We start from the raw sequence: 24,697 nt of genomic DNA on the forward strand, positions 1-24,697 counted from the left end.
AAGTGGGCTGTTCGTTAGATAAGCTAACACATGGACGATGGATCCAAAAATATTTCCTATTTCAATGATGATTCTCATCTGTGATGAAATTATTCAAGGCCAGGTAAGACCCAGCCACTTACATGCACAATTATACTAATTATAAAGAGCAAATAGGAAATTTTGTCTTTATTCCTTTCTCACATTAGTACCGTTGGGTCGGCTAGCATTTGATGCCCAGAGCTAACTGATAGTGGAAAGATTTTAATGAGCCGCCTTCTTGAACCCCTCCTGTCCTTCTAATGTGTGCGCTCCCGATTTTAGTCCCAGCGACTCTGAAGGAGTGGTTGTGTAGTAGCAAGTCAGGGTGGTGAGTGTCATGGAGGGGAAAATGCAGGTGGTGGTGTTCCCATGCGTCTGCTGCCCTTGTTCTTCTAGGTGGCAGAGGTCGCCGGTTTGGAAGGTGCTGTCTAAGGAGCCTTGGTGAGCTGCTGCAGTGCATCTTGTAGACAATACACCTTGCTGCTACTGTGCAGAGGGGGTGGAGGGAATGAATGTTTGATATGATAGATGTGGTGCCGATCAAGCGGGGCTGCTTTGTCCTGGATGGTGTCGAGCTTCTTGAGTGTTGTGGGAGCTGCACTCATCCAGGCAAGTGGGGAGTATTCCATCACACTCCTGACTTGTGCCTTGTAGATGGGGAGTCAGGAGATGAGTTGCCCTCCGCAGAATTTGCTTCACCTCGCTTGCTCTGGCAGCCATATGTATACATATATGGCTGGTACAGTTCAATTCCTCATCCACGGTTGCTCCCAGGTTGTTGGTACTGGGGGATTTCACCTACATTAATTGTGCTGACTGTAAAGAATAGAAAGTTATATATTCTCTTGTCAGACATTGCCATTGGCTGTTTTGCACGAATGTGACTTGCCTTAATTTGTTCAGGCCTTAATGCTTTGGACCAAGACCTCTTCACTATGAGGAGTTGTGAATAGTAATCAAAACTTCAATCATGGATTGAATAACCCCTTTTAGGACACTGATGAAGAGTAGACTGATGGAGTAGCACTTAGCCGGATTGGACTTGCCTGGCTTTACGTGGGTAATTTTCCAAATTGGCAGGTTGATGCCAATGCTGTAGTTATGATGAAACAGCTTAGCTGGAGGAAGCTTGTTCTGGAACACTACAGGTGGCGGGATGTTGCCCACAGCCATTGCAGTATCTCCGTGCCGACAGCCGTTAGTTGATACCGAGTCGACTTTCCTGAAGACTGACATGTGTGATGCTGGGGGTTATCAGGGAGAGGCAGTGATGGTTCACCGAGGTGCCACTTCTGGCTGAAGACGGTTGCAAAGGTGTGGGCTCCGCCTGTTGCACAGACGGGCAGGGCTCCCCCATCATTGAGGATGTGAGCTTGTCCAATTTGGCAAGAGAAATCGAAGCAAAACAGCGGATAATTAAAATGGGGAGAGACTGCCGGACTCTGAGCTACACCCCTGTATGGGTGAAGTAACACATGGATCACACAAAATATAAGTTCTTACGGAGCAACAGCAAGAGATTAGGACGGCAAATGGAACGTTGTCATTGTTTGCAAGGGGAATGGACTGTAAGAGTGAAACATACGAATTAGGTGCAGGAATAGGCCACTCGGCCCATCGAGTCAGCCCCGCCATTCAATAAGGTCACAGCTGGCCTGAGTGAAAACTCAACCCCATATTCCTGCCCACCCCCCTATAACCTTTCACCCCACCTTGTTAATCCATAATCTATCTCGGTCTGCCTTAAAAATATTCACAGACTCTGCTCCTTTGTTTTGAGAACGCGAGTTCCAAAGATTCTTTGCCCTCTGACAGAGAAAGAAAATCTCCTAGTCTCTGTCTTAAATGAGTGACCCCTTATTTTTAAAGGGTGACCCCCTAATTCTAGATTCTCCTGCAAGAGGAAACATCCTCTCCACACCCACCCTGTCAAGGCTCCTCAGGATCTTAAAGGTGTCAATCAAAGGTTCCTTCACTGTCGCTGGCTCAAAATACTGGAACTCCCTCCCTAACAGCGCTGTGGGTGTACCTACACCACAGGGACAAAATCCTGGAACTCCCTCCCTAACAGCGCTGTGGGTGTACCCACACCACAGGGACAAAATCCTGGAACTCCCTCCCTAACAGCACTGTGGGTGTACCTACACCACAGGGACAAAATCCTGGAACTCCCTAACAGCACTGTGGGTGTACCTACACCACAGGGACAAAATCCTGGAACTCCCTCCCTAACAGCACTGTGGGTGTACCTACACCACATGGACAAAATCCTGGAACTCCCTCCCTAACAGCACTGTGGGTGTACCTACACCACATGGACAAAATCCCGGAACTCCCTCCCTAACAGCACTGTGGGTGTACCCACACCACAGGGATAAAATACTGGAACTCCCTCCCTAACAGCGCTGTGGGTGTACCTACACCACAGGGACAAAATCCTGGAACTCCCTCCCTAACAGCGCTGTGGGTGTACCTACACCACAGGGACAAAATCCTGGAACTCCCTCCCTAACAGCACTGTGGGTGTACCTACACCACAGGGACAAAATCCTGGAACTCACTCCCTAACAACGCTGTGGGTGTACCTACACCACAGGGACAAAATCCTGGAACTCCCTCCCTAACAACGCTGTGGGTGTACCTACACCACAGGGACAAAATCCTGGAACTCCTTCCCTAACAGCGCTGTGGGTGTACCTACACCACAGGGACAAAATCCTGGAACTCCCTCCCTAACAGCACTGTGGGTGTACCCACACCACACGGACAAAATCCTGGAACTCCCTCCCTAACAGCACTGTGGGTGTACCTACACCACATGGACAAAATCCTGGAACTCCCTCCCTAACAGCACTGTGGGTGTACCTACACCACAGGGACAAAATCCTGGAACTCCCTCCCTAACAGCACTGTGGGTGTACCTACACCACATGGACAAAATCCTGGAACTCCCTCCCTAACAGCACTGTGGGTGTACCTACACCACATGGACAAAATCCTGGAACTCCCTCCCTAACAGCACTGTGGGTGTACCCACACCACAGGGACAAAATCCTTGAACTCCATCCCTAACAGCACTGTGGGTGTACCTACACCACATGGACAAAATTCTGGAACTCCTTCCCTAACAGCACTGTGGGTGTACCTACACCACACAGACTGGTTCAAGAAGGCAGCTCACCGCCACCTTCTCAAGGGGCAACTAGGGATGGGCAATAAACGCTGGTCCCAGCCAGCGAAGCCCACATCCCGTGAATGAATAATAATAAAAAAGTACAGGGATTTTCTCCTTCACTGAGTCTACAGCAGGGAAAGTGTTAACGTGTTCAACGCTAAGTTTGGAGCAATTGCTTGTACAAACAGTGAGGTTTTTAAAAAAAATAATAGTAATTAGATGTGGGCTTCGCTGACTAGGCCAGCACTTGTTGCTCGAACATTTCAGGGGTCAGTCGCGTGTAGTTCAGACCAGGTAAGGACGACGGGTATCCATGAGACACATGGTTTGATATAGCAATCAGCAATGTTTTCATGGTCATCAACAGACCATGAAATCCAAATTTTTATTGAATTCAAATAATATCTGTCATGGCGGGATTCGAACCCAGGTCCCCAGAGCATTACCCTGGAGTATTAATGCAGCGAAAATACAACTGCTCCATTTTAGCCACCAGTCCCTACGCTGGTTTGTGGCATTTCAAGTGCAATTGTAGCGCTACCGTAATTCTCGACCTTCTCCCTCTCAGCTCTCCCCCCTCGGCCGACTGTCTCGCTGACGCCCAGTCACTCCATTTGCGTGGCAGGCGAATCTCTCACAATCCGTTGTGCGGCTGGGGGCTTCAAGCCGGCCGGTCAATTTCAACTGCTCCGCGATTCAGTTCCCGTCACCGCACTGGACATCCAGGGGTGGGGGGCGGGGAAAGCGCCGCACATCCCATCGCACGTGTCGGCGCCCAGAGTGGCGGGAATTACACCCTGTCTGCCGAAGCGGCAGGTTTCGGGACGCTGGATTCACTCGGCTCCCAGTGATCCCACCAGAGTAATCGTAGCCAGTGAGTGCCGGCCTCCAGTTACTTCTGTTTTAATGAACGTTTGATCAAGCGGATATTGTCAACAGTCGGGAACGTTATGGCATCAGTAACAGTGGGATTGGAGACTGAAAATTAGCGAATCATTTCACTGGACGAAATTGAAATGGGAGTAGATGAAGACTTGCTTTAATTGCCTCTATTGAGTCTCGTGTAGGATCTATGGTGCAGTGGTAGCCTCCATACCTTTGGGCGAGAATCTCCATGTTCAAATCCCACTTTAGAACTGAATGGCCAGGAAAAGTATCTTTGTTGCACGGCCCACCAGCTTGATGATCAGCTTCTCGCCCTGACCAATGCCCCTCTCGGCAGGCGACAAGAACGACTTGGCTCCCTTGACCCGTTATGCTGCAGAAGGCGAGGTCAGCATTTGGCCAAGAAGGACCGTGGAGCCAAGTCAATGCTTGCTCCTCCCATCTCAGGGCATGGCATCTGTGGGGAAGCGACCGTTCACCGTCACTAGGTCCAAACCCTGGAGCTCCCTGCCAAACAGCACTGCGGGTGCAACTTCCCAAGGTGGACTGCAGCGGTTCAGGAAGGCAGCTCACCACCACCATCTCCAGGGCAATTAGGGATGGGCAATAAATACTGGCCCAGCCAGCGACGCTCACATCCCCATCAATAAATAAAAAAAACACACGTAAACAACGTTTAGTGGTGGGTTATTTTCTACTGTAGCCGATTTGAACCAACCACAAAATAATGTCCTCCTGATGTTTCTATATTTACACCAGGTGAATAGAGTTTCATTAGTTTAAGATATTTATTTTTATTTTAATGCCTGTGGTATGCATATTGGGCAGCTATACAGTATCACCCTAGCTACACTGCTTCTCACTGTCAAAATAATTTCCAACCTGTCGTTAAATTTTCAGTTTACAGTTTAATATTCGTAAGTACGTTGCATTAAAATGAATGACTCCATTGCAATGGTATATTTTTCTTCCACCATCTGCATTTTTGAGCATATGTCCTGCATCAACATGTTCTGCCCGAGGCACTCGCCCACAGTCGAATACTCTCAGGGCATTGTGCCTGAAGGAAGACTTGAACGGTACACCTCTGACAGTGCAGCACTTCCTCAGCACTGCACTACAAAGTAACCATAAGTCAAGCACTCACGGCTTAAGTGCATGGATATGCGAGCCATCGGATGGTTAGATAGAGGAAAAATACTGCAGGTGTTTGAAACCTGAAACAAACACAGAAAGTGCTGGAACAAAGCTCAGCAGGTCTGACAGCATCTGTGGAGAGAAACTCTTTCAAGTTACCAACAGTCACAGATTGCAACTCTTTCGAGTACAATCACAGTTCTTGGTTTTCCGGGAGTGGGACATGAACCCACAACCCTCTGATTCAAAGGTGAGGGTGCTATGAACTGAGCCACAGCTGACACCTTTAAAGACTAGAAGGAAACTCTTTCGAGTTATCCACAGTCACAGATTGCAACTCTTTCGAGTACAATCACAGTTCTTGGTTTTCCGGGAGTGGGACATGAACCCACAGATTCAAAGGCGAGGGTGCTATGAACTGAGCCACAGACGTAGTTAACATTCAGAGTCTGTAATCACCTGTCCCACCTCCGCCTTAAACAGTGTATATTTCACCACATTTCTATTTCCCTTAGCTCTGAAGAAAAGACCGGAAACGTTGACTCTGTCTTTCTCTCCGCGGATGTTGAGTTGTTAGATATACTTTCCAAGCATTTTAGGGCGAGGTATATTCTGGATATTATATTGCAACAATCACATTCTAACGTTGCCTAGGGTAGGATTGCAGTCGATGAATACTTTTGAAATGTAGTTACAGATATAGAAAAGTAAAGCAGTAACCAGCAGGCGATTGGAAACGGCTGAGGTCAAACCCTATAGGCAAAAAGGCCAGGACATCTCTGTTTGTGTCCGCTTTGACAATAACATGCTTGCCAAAATATTGACAGTGGGTGCCTTCTGAAACGGACTAGTCTACAGGCCACTGAACGTGGAAGGGAGGTTGGTGAATAAAGATGCAATTATGTTCGCGAAATCAGGAGGGAAAAAAAAAACATAGGATAATAATGATGGGGCAATTTCAAATGCAGGGAAATTAATGTAGTTCCAGTTCCAGAGCTGTGAAGAAGGCTCATATGGACTCAACTCGTTAAGTCTTTCTCTCTTACCAAAGATGATGTTGGACCTGCTGATTTTCACACCCTCCCTCCCCAGCGTTTTCTGTTTTTGTGTCATAAATTGTTATGTATTACCTGGTAGATTGTCACATTCGAACGTTTGAAGGACAAATTGCCATGAATCTCATTCTGTTTCTCCTCTTCCCGTGAGGATGATGAGTGTAATGTCGTTTCAGATGCCCGGGCTGTGCCGAGGACCTTCCTGGATCCCGATTACCCCGTGTATGTGACAGGCGAATCCGTCACCATTACCTGCGCGGCTCCCAAAGGAATTTCGGTCGGCCGCTTACGGATATCGAAAGGTGACATCCCCGTCACGTCTCGGCAAATCGCGGGAAATCGACAATCCTTGACCTGGTCCTATCGATATGTCACCAGGGAGAATGAGGGGTACTACACGTGCCTGTACGAGACACAAAAGTTAGGCCGGTGGCTCTCCTCTACAGCTGACGGGACTGTGCATATCAGTGTGACAGGTAGTCGGATGCTGTGTGCGCGTTTTTAAACATTTTTTTGAGGAGAAGTTTCATGGGAATATCGGAAATATAGGAACAGATTTAGGCCATTCAGCCCCTCGATCCTGCTGTGCAATTCAACTAAATCTTGGCAGATCGTCTACCTCAATGCTACTTTAGAAAACTATCAACAGTCTGTGGCTAGCATTGACCATAAACAGAACTGGACCAGCCATATAAATATTGTAGCAACAAGCGAAATTCAGAGGCTCAGGATCCTGTGGCGAGTAACTCACCTCCTGACTCCCCCAAAGCCTGTCCACCATCTACAAGGCACAACTCAGGAGTGTGTTGGAATACTCCCCACTTGCCCGGGTGAGTGGTGCTCCCTTAACACTCAAGAAGCTTGACACCATCCAGGACAAAGCAGCCCCGCTTGGTTGGCACCCCATCCACAAACATTCACTCCCTCCACCACCGACGCACAGTAGCAGCAGTGTGTGTACCATCTACAAGATGGACTGCAGCAACTCGCCAAGGCTCCTTAGACAGCACCTTCCAAACCCACGGCCACTAACGTCTAGAGGGACAAGGGTAGCAGATGGATGGGTACACCACCCCCTGGAAGTTCCCCTCCAAGTCACTCAGCAGCCTGACTTGGATTTATATCACTGTTCCATCACTGCCGCTGGTTCATAATCCTGGAACTCCCTCCCTAACAGCACTGTGGGTGTACCTACACCATAGGGACAAAATCCCGGAACTCCCTCCCTAACAGCACTGTGGGTGTACCTACACCACACGGACAAAATCCTGGAACTCCCTCTCTAACAGCACTGTGGGTGTACCTACACCACAGGGACAAAATCCTGGAACTCCCTCCCTAATAGCACTGTGGGTGTACCTACACTACATGGACTGCAGCGGTTTAAGATGGCACCATGACCTTCTCAAGAACAATTAAGAATGGGCAATAAATGCTGGCCTTGGCAGCGACGCCCGCATCCCATGAATAAATAAAACCTTTCCACAGATTTCTTGATATCTTTAATATCTGGAGAGCGAGCGATGTCTATGAATATGCTCAGTGACTAAGGGCCTATTGCCCTCTTGGGTAGATAACTTTATAGATTCCAGACCCTCTGAGTGCAGAAACTCCCCCTCATCTCAGCCCTAAATGGCTTGGCCCCTAATGAAATGTCATGCCCTGGTTCCAGAACCCACCCACCCCACCCCTTGGAACTGGAAATGTCCTTTCTGCATCTACCCGGCCTAGTTCCTGAAGAATTTCGTAAGTTTCGTTGAGATCCCCTCTCAGTGTTTTAAGAATATAGCCCCAGTCACCTCAATCCCTCCGGACAGGGCAATCCCACCATCCCAGGGATTATTCCGGTGAACCTCTGGTGCACTCCCTCTAAGACAATTATGTCCTTCTTTAGTGAGGGGAATCGAAAGTGTACACAATACTCCAATTCCTTCCATTCGCTGCCTGATCGTTAGCTCTGGAATCAAGCGAGAAATCAAATTCAAATCACTGCATGGAGTTTAAACTCAACAGGCAACTCTGTCATTTATTGATTGCTATAAGCCGTGTCAGATAGCCAGTTCCAGTCATTAATTGCACTGCATATCGATGGGCTGTATAATGGGAGGGAGATGCCAAGTCCCTTGCTTGCAGCTCTGTTCCATATCGTATTTCTCGTCTTAAACTGCATGTTGCACATTTTTTTTGAGTACCGAAACCTTAACGAGATTTCACATTACCCTCCTGGATTGGAGGTGTCAGCTGTGGCTCAGTTCATAGCACCCTCGCCTTTGAATCAGAGGGTTGTGGGTTCATGTCCCACTCCCGGAAACCAAGAACTGTGAATGTACTCGAAAGAGTTACATGCGATCTGTTGATAACTCGAAAGAGTTACCCTCCTGGATGGACCCACGTCATTGGTTGACTTGCTTTCTGGAATCCCGCCATTATGGGGCGCTAACACTGCACAGAGCCTGCATCGTTTCAACATGCACTATCCCACTAGTCAAGCGTTTGTTCATTTCAGACCACGCCTTCCCCCCAGTTCCCGCCCACCCCCGGCAACCCCTTCCCCACCCCGAGCCAAGGCCCTCATTTCCCCTCCGGTCATAGGAAATTGGAATGTCCACACATATGCTTTGCTAGCCCGACAAATTGGGCATCCTAATGCTCTCCTGGCCCAGCTTTGGTCATCAAACCAGCACAAAACGGGTTGTTTCATGACATGCACCATGCCTCGCTCAGTCAGCATCCCTGTGCTCTCCGGACTTCATTGCCTCTCAGGTCTGACAACACTTCAATTTTAAGACGGCCTCTACCCATCCCCATTTCCGTAAAATACCAACCACCCCATCACCCCCTCACACCTCTCCGCTCCCCCAATCCTGGCCCAGTCAGCATCCCTAATTCCTTGCCCCCAACATTGGTGGTCATTACCTCCCTTGGCTCGGCCGTGCACTAAGGAATTGACTCTTCATTCCTCTCCCAGTCACTGGCGTTGTCCCTTCCTTATTTCAACGCAGTTCAGAAGGGAAGTCTTTGCCCACATGCCTGTGTGTCCACATGTCTCCTTAAGTGTACTGATTTAATAATCCGCTTGAACGCCGCTGCTGCGGACAGTCTTGGGCCCTTTCACAATGGCAGGTGTCTCTATAACTGTGCGTTACTGCTGCCGCTGTTGCCCCTGTCGAGTGCCGCAGCACGTATTAGGAAAACCAGCCATTATTTGGAGCCTAAATGTTCGTATCGGTTAATTATTCAGGCTAAGACAAGGATGGGCGTCAGTCTTCTAGCTAAAACAAGTGTGCCTTCAGTTAACCATTCGGATTTTAATGTAATCCTTCCTGAAATCTAACGTAAAGGAATGAATTCGACTTCTGAAATACCGCTATAACGCCTAAAAAAAAACACGTGAATTTCACTTGGACATTTATTAATTTATTTGGCAAAACAATAAGAGAATAAACGTGTGCAGTGAACACACATTTTCCAATCTATCTATCTGTCTATCTATATATTTGTCCATCTTTCTACTATCTTTCTATCTTCCTTTCTAGCTTTCTACTATCTTTCTATCTTCCTTTCTATCTTCCTACTATCTTTCTATCTTCCTTTCTATCTTCCTACTATCTTTCTATCTTCCTTTCTATCTTCCTACTATCTTCCTACTATCTTCCTTTCTAGCTTTCTACTATCTTTCTATCTTCCTTTCTATCTTCCTATCTATCTTTCTACTATCTTTCTATCTTCCTTTCTATCTTTCTATCTATCCTTCTACTATCTTTCTATCTTCCTACTATCTTTCTATCTTCCTTTCTATCTTTCTATCTATCTTTCTACTATCTTTCTATCTTTCTATCTATCTTTCTACTATCTTTCTATCTTCCTTTCTATCTTTCTATCTATCTTTCTACTATCTTTCTATCTTCCTTTCTATCTTTCTATCTATCTTTCTACTATCTTTCTATCTTCCTATCTATCTTTCTACTATCTTTCTATATTCCTTTCTACCTTTCTATCTATCTTTCTACTATCTTTCTATCTATCTTCCTTTCTATCTATCTATCTTTCTACTATCTTTTTATCTTCCTTTCTATCTTTCTATCTATCTTTCTACTATCTTTCTATCTTCCTTTCTATCTTTCTATCTATCTTTCTACTATCTTTCTATCTTCCTATCTATCTTTCTACTATCTTTCTATCTTCCTTTCTACCTTTCTATCTATCTTTCTACTATCTTTCTATCTATCTTCCTTTCTATCTTTCTATCTATCTTTCTACTATCTTTCTATCTTTCTATCTATCTTTCTACTATCTTTCTATCTTCCTTTCTATCCTTCTACTATCTTTCTATCTTCCTTTCTATCTTTCTATCTATCTTTCTACTATCTTTCTATCTATCTTCCTTTCTATCTTTCTATCTATCTTTCTACTATCTTCCTATCTATCTTTCTACTATCTTTCTATATTCCTTTCTACCTTTCTATCTATCTTTCTACTATCTTTCTATCTTTCTATCTATCTTTCTACTATCTTTCTATCTTCCTTTCTATCTTTCTATCTATCTTTCTACTATCTTTCTATCTTCCTTTCTATCTTTCTATCTATCTTTCTACTATCTTTCTATCTTCCTATCTATCTTTCTACTATCTTTCTATATTCCTTTCTACCTTTCTATCTATCTTTCTACTATCTTTCTAGCTATCTTCCTTTCTATCTATCTATCTTTCTACTATCTTTCTATCTTCCTTTCTATCTTTCTATCTATCTTTCTACTATCTTTCTATCTTCCTTTCTATCTTTCTATCTATCTTTCTACTATCTTTCTATCTTCCTATCTATCTTTCCAGTATCTTTCTATCTTCCTTTCTACCTTTCTATCTATCTTTCTACTATCTTTCTATCTATCTTCCTTTCTATCTTTCTATCTATCTTTCTACTATCTTTCTATCTTCCTTTCTATCTTTCTACTATCTTTCTATCTTCCTTTCTATCTTTCTACTATCTTTCTATCTTCCTATCTATCTTTCTACTATCTTTCTATCTTCCTTTCTACCTTTCTATCTATCTTTCTACTATCTTTCTATCTATCTTCCTTTCTATCTTTCTATCTATCTTTCTACTATCTTTCTATCTTCCTTTCTATCTTTCTACTATCTTTCTATCTTCCTTTCTATCCTTCTACTATCTTTCTATCTTCCTTTCTATCTTTCTATCTATCTTTCTACTATCTTTCTATCTTCCTTTCTATCTTTCTATCTTCCTTTCTATCTTTCTATCTTTCTACTATCTTTCTATCTTCCTTTCTATCCTTCTACTATCTTTCTATCTTCCTACTATCTTTCTATCTTCCTTTCTATCTTCCTACTATCTTTCTATCTTCCTTTCTATCTTTCTACTATCTTTCTATCTTCCTTTATATCTTTCTACTATCTTTCTATCTTCCTTTCTATCTTTCTACTATCTTCCTTTCTATCTTTCTACTATCTTTCTATCTTCCTTTCTATCTTTCTTTCTACTATCTTCCTACTATCTTTCCGTCCATCCGTCTGTCTGTCTGTCTGTCTATCTATCTATCTATCTATCTCTCTGCCTATCTCCAGCCATCTAAATATATCCAGATTTAGAAATATATGAGATATGCAGTCAAAGCTCACACACAGCGCCCTGTCCTTGGCAAACACAAAACAAGGGCTGACGAGTTGCACCTTTTTCAACCAAACAGAAATTTGGGGGACAACCCTGTTCAGTCCCTATCGCAATGCCTTGGCCAATGAGAGTCGCCTCGCCTCTGTTATCTTCAAAATGAATGCGTCACAATTAACTGTTCCTTATGCATTCTCCATGGCGACGCCTCTGCAAACCAGAGAGTCTACTTGGCAAACCAATCAGCACCCTTTTCTCATGCCCTATAAATGTTTGCTCCCTTTGAGATTGGGTACTCTTCCGTATCTGTCCTGGTGAGTGCAAGGCGAGATGCTTAGACAGCATATCTCTTTTCTTGTCATTATTACTCCAGTTCTCAGTACCAAGCGAAACATCAGCCTTAAATTATATCGTTTCAGATCCCCCACCTCCGCCAACCATTTCCCTGAGTCCCAGTTATCCGGTGTACCTGGTGGGAGAAGATGTCAGCATTGCCTGCGTTGCTCCGATCGGCGGCAACTTCGGTCGACTTCAGTGGTCACTGATGTGGTCAACTGGGGACAACGCGACCAAGGAAATAGAGAAGGCAGAAGAGTCGGTTTCTCATTCATTCAGAACTGTAAGCGGGGGCAGTGATGGAAAGTACACATGCCTGTATGAGAGAGAGGTGTCAGGGAGATGGATCCCCTCTATTCCCAGTGAGGTTGTTGCTGTGCAAAGTGAGTGAAAGTTTCAACTATTGACACCTTGGTAATGCCTTCAGGAGTATAACAATAATTTCAGTAGAATGAATGTATGTATCATTTTTATTCGTTCATGGGATGTGGGCATTCATTGCCCATTCCTAATTGCCCTTGTTCAGAGGGCATTAAAGGGCCAACCACATTGCAGGGTATTCTATCTCCAGATAACACTGTCCTAAGGAGTGCCATGATATATGATTGGATACCGATATCAAATTCTTCCAAGTCCATTGACTTTTGAACTTCTGTTTCAGGACTAGAGGTGGCTGCAACTATTGCGTTGGACCACCAGTCCGGCCTGTACTTCAAAGGGAGCACCGCTACCATCAGCTGCTCCGATCTCAACCGGAACCGCGTCAATTCCTTCGCTTTCTTTAAGGACAACTTGCTGCTCCGCTCGCTGGAAATTGCCTCCGATCGTCACGTTGCCTCGCTCGCCATCAGCAACATTTCTGACGTATACCAGGGGAGCTACACCTGCCAGTGTGAGATAGTAGTGCCGGGCAGGCGATTAATATCACGGGACAGCAACTCCGTGTCACTGACTGTTCAAGGTAACTCGCCCTCCTTGTGATGGGAGCAAAATGCCGCGGGTGCAGGAAATCTGAACTGAGCCAGGAAATTCTGGTTAAACGCTCGGCGGGTCTGGCAGCATCTGTGGAGAGACAAATGGATTTACCGTTCCGAGCCCATGTGACTCTCCTGCGGAGCTAAACAGAAGAGGGGACGTGATGGATATTTGAGCGTTGAGGAGGGGGCGGAGCAGGTGGAGCAAGCGAGCAGGTCAGGGGTAGGCGGGAGCGAAAGAGAAATTGGCAAAGGGGTCAGGGGCACTAGAAAAAGGGAGTGTTAATGGTAGTGTTAAAGACTAAAGGATGTGCTGAAGGTCAGATGGCACAATGTGCTGATAGTACAATAAGGGTCAATACTTTGTGAAATCACAGCATGGGAACAAGTGACAGATGGCCCTATGGGGGCGGGGGCGGGATGGGGAGTGGGGAATTGGCGATGTTGGGAAAGGAGGATCGGAAGATGAGATGTTCCTGCTTGCGCCTTGATTACCAAAATCACAACTCCCATATCGAGAAGATGCTTTGAACATCTTTGCTCATGCAACAGGGAACATACACACCTCCAGCCAGTTGCCAAACACATCTTTATTCTGAGCTGGCAAGACATGCAGTTGTTACACAGCTGAAATACGTCTTGACCGGTGGCTTCAAATGGGTCAGCAGTGCACTGGCCTCCCGTCATTTGCCCGAAATTCAGTTTAATTAACCACAGGGCAACTGGACCCGTTAATCAAGCACTTGGCAAATAGAAAGTCTATGCAATAAATGGTCGCTGACTCTGCAATATTGAACACACAGAATCGCAGAATTTAAACCATGCATAAGGAGGCCATTCAGCCCATCCTGTCTGGTCGGGCTCCCCAAATGAGCATCATGATATACTGACATTCTCCAGCCGTTTCACCGTACATTGTTTCTGTTCCAAAAATCATTCAGTGCACTCAGAGTCATAGAGACAAAGAAGTCTACAGCACAGAAAAAGGCCCTTCAGCCCATCGAGTCTGCGCCGGTCAAACGAGTACCTAACTATTCTAATTCCATTTTCCAGCACTAGGCCCATAGCCTTGTAGGCCATGGCATCGCAAGTGCACATCCAAATACTTCTTCAATGTTAGGAGGGTTTCTGCCTCTACCAGCCTTTCAGGCGGTGAGTTCCAGATTCCCAACACCCTCTGGGTGAAAGAAACCTTCCCCACGTCCCCTCTAAACCTTCTGCCCCTTACCTAAAATCTATGCCCCCCTGGTTATTGATCCCTCCACCAAGGGGAAAGGCTGCTCCATTTCAAGCCAATCTATGCCCCTCATAATTTTATACACCTCAATCTTGTCCTCCCTCAATCTCCTCTGCTCCAAGGAAAGTTACCCCTGTCTATACAATCCCTTCATAAGTAAAACTCTCCAGCCCAGGCAACGCCTCGATTGACCGCGTCCCCATCACATTGCCAGGCAATGCACTCCGGACTCGAAACACTGGCTGAGTGAAAGAGGTTTTTTTTCCCCTCACATCACAATTGTTCCTTTTGAAAATCATTTTAAATCTTTGTCCTCTCGTTCACTTGGAGACCACCGACAGTTTCACCCTATCTGCTCCACCTAGCCCCACCCCCCCCCCACCTCATCATTTTGAAACCTCTATCAAATCTGCTTATTGCCTTCTCCTCTCCCAGGAGAACAGTCCCAAGCTCTCCATGCTGCCTCCATAACTTCAGTTTCTCATCCCTATGCACAGCTATTGCTACACGTGAGAAGGACTTAATCACCCATCGTCCACGCAGCAATGAACATCCCTGCTGACCCCCTTCGCATTGCCAGATCTCTGCTCGCCTTTAACATTGGTGGAACATGCCACCCAACTCTCTTCGTAACTCATGTCATGCAGCTGCCTCTTTGGATCTGCAAGAGCCCACTTTGAAAGACCCCTTACTCTAATTGCGTAGTAAGTTAGCGCTCTGGAACACCCAACGGCAAGAATATTGGGCACCATCTCTTGGCACTTTAGCTGCATTGGGATAGATTTTCAGCTTGCCTGCTGGAAGTTAAGTTGGCATTGCCATTGTCTTTCTGTGGGTAAAATGCAATTGCAGACTGTTCCCTTGGAGGCTCGTTACCGTTAATGCCAGTTACTGGGTCAAGGGGAGCGGATTGAGAATTCTCCCAGAGCACATTTTCTACCCCAGACCCATCCGCTTGAAATTGAAACAGAGACGTGTCATTTCTGGCGCATTGATGATTCTGCCAGGCTGAAGTGCTGAGAAGACTGAGAGGTGAAAATGGCAAGAGCTTTGGTGGGGGTGAGGGGTGGGGTGGGGTGAGGGTGAGGGTTGGGTGTGGGGGATTAGTGGGGTGAGGGGGATGGGGGGTGGGAGGGGGGAGGTGGTGGTTTAAGGTTCACGGTAACGAATCGAGTAGACCTGACATCCAATGCCCTCGACTTCAATGGAATATCAAACGTGGGAAAATGGTCGTTAAACCATATCCAATTTTAACTCATTAAAACGCGGAACCCGGTTGCAAAAGTTGGAGCACTTTGTCAATTTTCGCAGTTGGCGCCAATGACATCAATATTTAGAATTTAGAGAACATTCACCAACATTATTATTATTATTATTATTATTTCGTTCCAGAGGCTCCGAAGCCAGTTATATCGCTACATTCGCCAGATGTTGATATAGGTGGTAATGTGTCCATTACCTGTACCAACAAAGGAGACAACTCCGGCGTGTTATTCTTCTTACAAAGGCCTGGCGAAGCCAATTTCTCCAAGCACCAGGTTGTTTCGAGAAAAGGCCATTCTGTCACCTTCACTCTCACCAACGTGACTCAAGGCGACGAAGGACCCTATTCCTGCGGCTATAAAGTGATAGCAAACGGCACAGTGTTAACATCAACTGTCAGTGATCTTGTAGAGGTGACGGTGCATGGTGAGTGTGCTTTACATGCCGACCGGCGCCTAACCACGAAGAATAATTACTTGTGACTCGAAAAAAAAAGAGTGAGGTTGCTTGGTTGAAGGAGTGAGTTAATTGAATGAATCAATGAATGAAGGAACGTATGAACGAATGAATGAATGAACGAATGAATGACTGGCTGAAGGAATGAACGAATGAATGATTGAGTGGCTGAACGAATGAATGAACAATTGAATGAATGGAAGAATGAATGAGTGAATGAATGAACGGATGAATGAATAAATGAATGGATGATTGAATGAACAAATGACTAGATGAATGAGTGAATCTGTGAATGAATGACTGAGTGATTGAATGAGCAACTGAACGAATGAATGAATGAATGAGTGAGTGAATGAACAAGTGATTGACTGAATGAATGAGTGAGTTGTTGAATGATTTAATGAATGAATGAATGAGTGAATGAGTGAATGAATGAACGAATGAACGGATGAATGAATGAACGAATTAATGAATGAACGAATGAATGAATGAATGATTGAACGAATGAATGAATGAACGAATGAACGGAGTGAATGAATGAATGGATGATTGAATGTACAACTGAACGAATGAATGAACGAATGAATGAATGAATGAACGAATGGGTTCCAGTAGATGAATCCCAATGAATTTACATTTACACACAAAAAGAGAGCCTTGCTGAATTAAAGCAGCATGGCATGAAAACTTTTCTTTTTGCACTCATCAGCATAGCTCCCAAGAATTTACCAACAGTAAATCGGGGGGAAAAAATATATACTGCATAAGAAGAGAGAGCTGGTCAGTTGGGCAAGTGATTGGGCAATCAGCAAGCAGCCACCTATATTTTCACACAAGGTCTTGTCCTTCGCAAGCAGATGGAACATATCCTCACTTAGCGCCATTCACAACCTATCAAAAGCATAGTGGACAGTCTTTAGCTGGTTCATCCGCCAGGGCAATGCCTTTACCAATCAAAGTAAAGCTCCCCAGTATGAATGTCAACAATGCTGGGCAGTTAACTGTTCCATGCTGGATTCCCAATGGCCAGGCCTCCACGACTCAGAGTCCTCTCTTTTTTCAGCTACACTCACATTCCGCTCTTCCAAAAGACTATTTATAAGGCAGCTCACAAGAAAAGGAAGCAAGGGACGATAGTCCCTCTAGTCCTGTCGCTACGAAGCAGGTTACTCGAGTCTGGGAGTTGACCTACATTGACAGAGAGATTCAGAGGCTCGTTAGCTGCACTGTAGGAAGCCAATTGGCCCCCGAGCCCTATAGCCCTACACAGGTTTCTTCCCTTCAAGTTCAAGTTCCATTTCATTGCGAAATTATAGATCTCACCGCTTCCAACACCCTCGCGGGGAGCTCTTAGGTCTTCAGCACTCGTTGAGTAAAAAAAAATATTCCTCACACACAGCCCTACTGCATCCCTTCCTCAAAATCTTAAATCCGTGTCCCCAGATTTAGCGTAACACCCCTTGCTTTTGCACTCTGTCGCCCTATTATAAAGCAAGTGGTCCCGCGCTCTTTAGGTCACGGCCTCTTTAGTTGATCTGCCACTCCCAGCAATATATCCAAGCAAACCACCGGCTCCTCCTGCCCTTTCACCCCGGTTTACAACACGAGCCTCCTCCTCGTGCCAAAGTGCATTGGTTTGCGCTCTTGGACATTAGGTTTGATCTAACATTGCTCTGCCGACTTCACTAGCCTACCTATGCACTCCTGAAGTCCGCCATTATCTTCCTTACAGCCCGCAGCATTTCCACGCTATGTACCACCGGCACTCATCGATATCTCCCCACGGGCCCTCAAGCGCTGTCCGTTAATATATAAGCAGAAGGGTAATGGTCCTAAGGCTCATGTGAAAATGGGCTCTTTGGAGGCATGGACAGCAGTTGTTCGGCCCATGCAGTCGAAGAGGCAACCGTTCACCTTTAGTTGCTCACTTCATGCTATCTATAAACAGAGGTGCTGCTCCACTTGCTATCATAAAGTTCCTTTAAAAATGTTCCTCACTCCATAACCAATTTCCCACAAGGTACTTGCACCCAAGCAATGCGCCAAGCGACTAAATATACAATGAAATAGATACTGAAACTCGCACCAGAAATGACCTGTCTAATGCAGCCATTTCCTATTTCACAGCCAAGTCTTGGAACAAAATGCAGATGCGCTATGTTTATATGGCGGGAGCGGCGGCGTTGGCAGTTGCTGTAGCAACCAGTGTAGCCATCTTGATAAAAAACAAAAAGAAAAAAGGTGAGAGAACCAATTCATTACTGTTTCACAATCGGAAGCCTCAATAGGTCAAATAATTCATGGCAGTGATCTTAAAAACGCCTCTGGTGAACAATGTTGAAAAAGGGACACACTGCCAGAACTGTTAATCTTCGACTCATCAGGACAGTCACACGAATGCCAAATTGCAAGGGGAGGAATCATTCATGCTGCCCAAGGATAGGATTATAATTGGTTTTAGACATTGCCATGGGTAATGCACCAAGGAACTGTCTCCAGCCATGTTTCTGCTTAATTCGAGAGTGCACATGGCAACCAATCAGCACTTGTTTCTCATTCCATATCAATCGTTGTTCCCTTTAAAATTTGGCAATCATGTATGTGTCCTGATGAACATCCTTTTTACAAATGAATGTTGATGCTCTGTGTTGACAAGTGACTTGGTGTGTGTGTATATATATATATATATATATATATATAGGACAGACACATTGAGCTAAATCATGGATATGAGGAAAGCCAGGAATGCAACATATTCTGTGGTTGGCGCCTATCGCTAACTCAATCTTCAAGCAATCTCTGAGGTGTGAATCTCCCCTTCCCGAACGTCACTTTGAACCTGGCACAATGTTAAAGGAACCTGCAGGGGTTTGGAAACAAGAATGCCATAATGCAGCAGAAGGATCCAATCCCATTGAAGTATTCTCACCGACAGGAAACCACGAAAAAAGACTTAAATTTATGGCATTTAATTAACATTTTGCAGCAAAGCAAATGTTGTAACATATGCATGGGGTTAGGTAAAGGCAAAAATGTAATAAATAACTTCACAAAGTAAATACATTATGTTTAATTTAACAACTTTTGGAAATTTTAGCTTCTGCACATTAGCATTGCTTTTTTCCCTCTTTTCAATGGCCATTGAGGCAGTTCAGACGTAATAATGAACCTGGTACACTCTTAAACACCAGCGACATCAAATAATCATAGCAAAGAGGCACACGAGGAGGCCATTCAGACCCTTAGCTTGCTTTGCCATTCACGCCATTCAATGACACCATGGCTAGTTTTATTGAGGTCTTAATTCCACTTTCCTGCTTACATTACCCACACAACAACCCCCCCCCTCCCCACCCCCACGACACCATAGCCCTTGACTCCCCTGCCAACCAAAATTCAGTCGAACTCAGCCTTGAACAGATTCAATTCTCCATCTCTTTATTATGTGGAACACCCTCAAAGTTTTCAAATTTGCTTCTCGGGTTCCAGATTGCCCCAAGAAATGAATCACTCCCTCGGCACACACCCTTTCAATCCTCTTCAGAATATTGAAAGTTTCAATTGAAACCCCTCTCATTCTTCTAAGCTCCAACGAGCATAGCTCCAACCTGCTCAACCTTTCCTCATAAAGGCGCTGGAACAAGCCTAGTGTGCCTTCCCTGAATGGCTTTAAATGCAAGTATATCCCTCCTTAAATTAATAGAGCAACACTGTACACAATACTCCACGTGTGACCTCGCCAATGCCCTGTGCAGTTTTAGAATGACTCCCTTGCTTTAATGCCTCATCCCCCTTCAAATCAAGACCAATATTCAATTTACTTTCCTCATTAATTGTTGCACCTTCTTGCAGCACTTCCCTTCGGTGAATCATGTGTAAGGCTTGCTAGGTTCCTCTGCACTGCAGAATTCCTCAGTCTCTCTCAATCTAAATAATGATTTGCTTTTCTATTCTTCCTGCTAAAGTGATCAACCTCACATTTTCCCCATGTTGTGCACCATCTGCCAAATTTTGGCTTGGTCCTATCTCTATCCCTTTGCCAACTCTTTGCATCCCCCTCAGGACCTGCTCTCCTCCCTATCTTTGCATCATCAACAGATTTCCCTGAAGTAACTCTTTCAGAGTTAAAACAATAAACTAAATTAACACATTAAGGGATAAATCATGGCACAGCCCCTAAGTCAGGTCAGCTGTAAAACCAAGGAAAAAAAACTTTAAAGGAAACTCTTTCGAGTTATCAACAGTCACAGATTGCAACTCTTTCGAGTACAATCACAGTTCTTGGCTTCCAGGAGTGGGACATGAACCCACAACCCTCTGATTCAAAGGGCGAGGGTGCTATGAACTGAGCAACAGCTGACACCTCCAAACTTTAAAGGAAACTCTTCTGAGTTATCAACAGTCACAGATTGCAACTCTTTCGAGTACAATCACAGTTCTTGGTTTCCGGGAGTGGGACATGAACCCACAACCCTCTGATTCAAAGGCGAGGGTGCTATGAACTGAGCCACAGCTGACCTGGACCAATCTACCCAAGTCATTAATTGAGATGGAAAATAGTTGTGACCTGAGCACCGGTCAATAAGTTACACTTTGCTCACTTGGAAATGACCAATTTATCCCAACTCTACGTTCCAATTTTGCTCGCCAATTCTCTGCCCGTGCTGATATATCAGGACCACGCCTACCGCCCTCTCCTCGCGCACACACTTTGCTCTTTTACGTGGCGAGATTACCTTTTATGTAACACCTGGTCGAATGTGTTTTGTAAATCCAAATGCATCACGTCAAACTATTCTACTTTTGCCACACTGCTTGTGACATCCTCAAATAACTCGGATACATTTGTCAAACATGATTTGTCCTTCACAAGGCCACGTTGATGCCACATGATCGGTGAGGCAGTGGCATGGTGGCATTGTCACGAGGCAAATATTTCAGGGACCCCCCCATGGTGACCCTGGTTCGACTCCCATGATTCCAGATGTTGAAGTTTGAATTTAATAAATAGCTGGAATTCAAAGCCTAAGGATGACCATGAAACCATTACCCGTGGTTGCAAAAGCCCATCCGGTTCACTAATGCCCTTTACGGAAGGAAATAAGCTGGTTGGGCCTACACATGACTGCGGGTCCGCACAGCATTGTGGTTGACTGTTCAATGCCCTCTGAAGAAGGCTTTAATGTCTGGCCGAGTCAGTGACACCCACTTCCCATGAACGAATGAAAAAAAAAAAAGCCCTATTCATAACTCCTTAAACAGCGCATGCTCTGGACCATCAAAACAAATCAGGAACAAAAACTTATGGATATACACATTTAACTTAACATGCATACACCCCATGAGTTTCTGTCAGTTTGCAAACAGGAAATGCAGGTTGAAAATTTTATTGTCATCACTAACGAAAAATCGAGGCCTTAATTTAAGAACAGTCGATTTTCGAACGATAAACTGCGATAAACCAGATCGCAATTCGTGCTAATCAGTTGCTAGTTAAGTGCTAATGCAATAGGTGCAATAGATTTAATGTCAATTCTATGGAATGGAACAAAATACACGAGTTCGCACTTAGAGCGAAGGAACGTAGAGAACTGGGTATCAATGAAAATCGAAACTTAACATGGGATATTTGAAATTGAGGGGGGGAAAACTCGAACTGGCCAAAATGCCAAAGGCGAGTTAGCTGTTGTGCAACTCAACACCTGGCGTCTTGATTATGAATCCCATGAAGACTAAATGAAATGAATGTTAAACAGCAAGTGTGCCGAGGGGCCCATCTTTCTGGATTGATTTCTATCCCATTGAGACTTTGTTGCATCTCTGTTTGATAAGATTAAAGCTAATGGAATTGCATTTCATTGCTGGCCAGGACTTGTCACACACGGGGTTTTCCTTCAAGCCATCTAAAGCATCGACCCGGGAACACGTCCCCTCACACAATACCGCCTGCCCCGCAGCCATTTAATGCTCCAACAAGCGTTCATTGGCTGGACGCAGGACTTCTGCCCCTCACTTGGGAGTGCCAGAGGACTTGCCAATCGTTCTGATTGGCCGGCAGCTCGGTAGGCTTGGGAGCGCCCGCAAGCTGCAGTGGACAGCACTGGGCACTGCAAGCAGCCTCCAGAGCCCAAGTCCCTGGATCCCAGGACCTTGTAAGTTATGGGGGTTTCAGGGCGGGGATGGTGGGAGGTGAGGCCCATTGGGGTGGGGGCTTTTGGAGGAGAGGCAGTGGACGAGACAGGGAGTATGGAGGAGGTGGGGGGCACCTGCTGGCTCCTGGAACCCTGCATGGGGGTTGGAGGTGATCCCAATGTTACAAGGAAGCAGTAGATGGAGGAGACCTCATACCCCCCACCACTCCCACAAATCTACCCTCGACGCACATCTAGCTTGAAGCCTGAACACAATTCAATTTAGCTACCCCCCTCCACTAGCCCCCGCCCCTGAAAACCTCCTGCCTGCGCGGGGAACGCCACACAATGGACCACTTGTGGGCCAGAATGTGGACAATGGCGTGAATGGCCTCCTAGGGCATCAGCCGTGCAGGCGCAACATTGGTCAGGGCGGGGGGGGGAGGAGGTCGGAATGGGCGGGAGGGTGGTGGGAAGGCCATCAGAGAACATTGACCGCCACATCCCTCTCCCTCTCCCGCCCCCACCTCCAACACCCACCCCACACCCGCCTTCAAAGCCGCTGGGTGGCGGGGCGGGGGAAGCGCAAAATCCTGCCCAGTTGGCGGGGATGGGACGCCGAGTCTCTCGCAACTTCGCCTGGATGACAGCAAACGTCTCATCTTTTGTATCCTTGTTTTCTAGGGCGCGTTGACTTCAATGGATCTTCTCAGGCTTTAAACGTGGAAAATCCGACCTACTCTCCAGAGACCACGTTTTAGGAACGTGTCCGGAACGCGGCTGGGCCTCGGGCGCGATAAGGGCCATCGTGATGACCTTCGTGAGCGGTTTAGCCTTTCCAATCCGCCGCGCTCCCGGTTGCAGCAACCGAATTCGGACTCCTGGTGCTGGCGGTGTGCTTTGCTGATGTCTGAGGATGAGCTAGGTGTGAGCGACGACCTCCAAAAAGAAATTACAAGGGTGTTCGTGAAGAAGAGGGAAACATTATTTGGTAACCTCTAAGTAATGCCAATGCAATTAATACTCTTATGGACTGCCTTCTGCTAGTCACAACCTACTACTCGCCTCTCGAGGTGTCAGCTGTGGCTCAGTTCATAGCACCCTTGCCTTTGAATCAGAGGGTTGTGGGTTCATGTCCCACTCCCGGAAACCAAGAACTGCGATTGTACTCGAAAGAGTTGCAATCTGTGACTGTTGATAACTCGAAAGAGTTTCTGGAAACCAAGAACTGTGAATGTACTCGAAAGAGTTACTATTCGCCTCTCATTATCTATAACTATATTCAGTCAATTCCAAAATTTGAAGCCAAATAAAAACAACAATAATAATAATAATAATACAAATAATGGGAAAAAAAGATGAATTCCTTCCTATTAAATATACGTTATGAAATTTGCCATCATCCCTTGTGAGTAGTTTGTCTCCATGAAAGTTCATTGAATCATAGACTTGCTACACCGCAAAGGAGGTCATTCGGCCCATCGGGTCTTCTCCTAGTACCAACCTCCTGCCTCTTCCCCATTCCGCCGCCCATTGTATTTATTCAACCGCCCAGTGCCTTCTTTTGAATGCCTCGATCGAACCTGCCTTCACTGCACTTCCAAGCAGAGCGTTCAAGTCCCGAACCATTCGTCGTGTGCAAAAGTAGTTGTTTTTTCCTCTCTCTCTCACGTCACATGTGCTTCTTTTGCCAATCACTTCAAATCACTGCCCCTCCTCGCTCCTTTTACGAGCGGGAACATCTCCCTATCTCCTCTATCCAGCACACTCGTGATTTTGAATGCCTCTTACCAATCTCCTCTTATGCCATCTCCCCTCCAAGGAGTTATTATACAGTTATATTTTCAGAATTTTGTACAAACACCATGTATATTTTCTCTTCCCCCTTTAAAATGACCATCATTTTTATGACCTATAGAGCAGCAATGATGCTATGTAATATATTTTGAGGCTTTTCTTTGTGATATATAGAAGAGAAAGTCTTTGCTTTCTATCATTATGTGAAAAACGAAAATAAAATGCCATTTTTGAGCAAATTACATTTACAGATGTTTAATTAAATTGTGCTCATCTCATTGCATTGCATGAATAACTATTTTTATCGGCTTCCAAAGAAGCTAACATAATTACTTTTGTCTATGACATCTTTGGCAATCTCTTCTTTTCCTCCACCTATCGCTGGCCCTCTATCCAGCTCTACCTGTCTCACCCCACCCCCCACCACCCCCCAACCCTCAATATTTCACCTCATTTCTCTGTTTCCTTAGTTCTGATGAAGAGTCACACGGGTTGGAACCGTTAACTGTGTTCCTCTCCGCAGATGCTGCCAGACCTGCTGAGTTTTTCCAGCTGTTTTTGTTTCTGTTTCAGGTTTCCAGCATCCGCAGTATTTTGCTTTTATC

General features: G+C 45.5%; 1 protein-coding gene across 1 annotated transcript in view; it reads left to right on the forward strand.

The window, feature by feature from the left end:
• Nucleotides 1-24,327, forward strand: part of LOC144672436 (uncharacterized) — a 101,059-nt gene extending 76,732 nt beyond the window's left edge. Inside the window, exons 17-23 of the mRNA XM_078534280.1 lie at nucleotides 3,765-4,070; nucleotides 6,450-6,749; nucleotides 12,318-12,617; nucleotides 12,896-13,195; nucleotides 15,838-16,134; nucleotides 18,292-18,405; nucleotides 22,980-24,327. Of these exons, the coding sequence (XP_078390406.1) occupies nucleotides 3,765-4,070; nucleotides 6,450-6,749; nucleotides 12,318-12,617; nucleotides 12,896-13,195; nucleotides 15,838-16,134; nucleotides 18,292-18,405; nucleotides 22,980-23,056 (1,694 nt within the window). The 3' untranslated portion in view covers nucleotides 23,057-24,327. The remainder of the gene's footprint in view (nucleotides 1-3,764; nucleotides 4,071-6,449; nucleotides 6,750-12,317; nucleotides 12,618-12,895; nucleotides 13,196-15,837; nucleotides 16,135-18,291; nucleotides 18,406-22,979) is intronic.
• Nucleotides 24,328-24,697: the final 370 nt, after the last annotated feature.

Source organism: Cetorhinus maximus, chromosome 38 (assembly GCF_964194155.1).
Source record: "Cetorhinus maximus chromosome 38, sCetMax3.hap1.1, whole genome shotgun sequence".
NCBI lineage: Eukaryota > Metazoa > Chordata > Chondrichthyes > Lamniformes > Cetorhinidae > Cetorhinus > Cetorhinus maximus.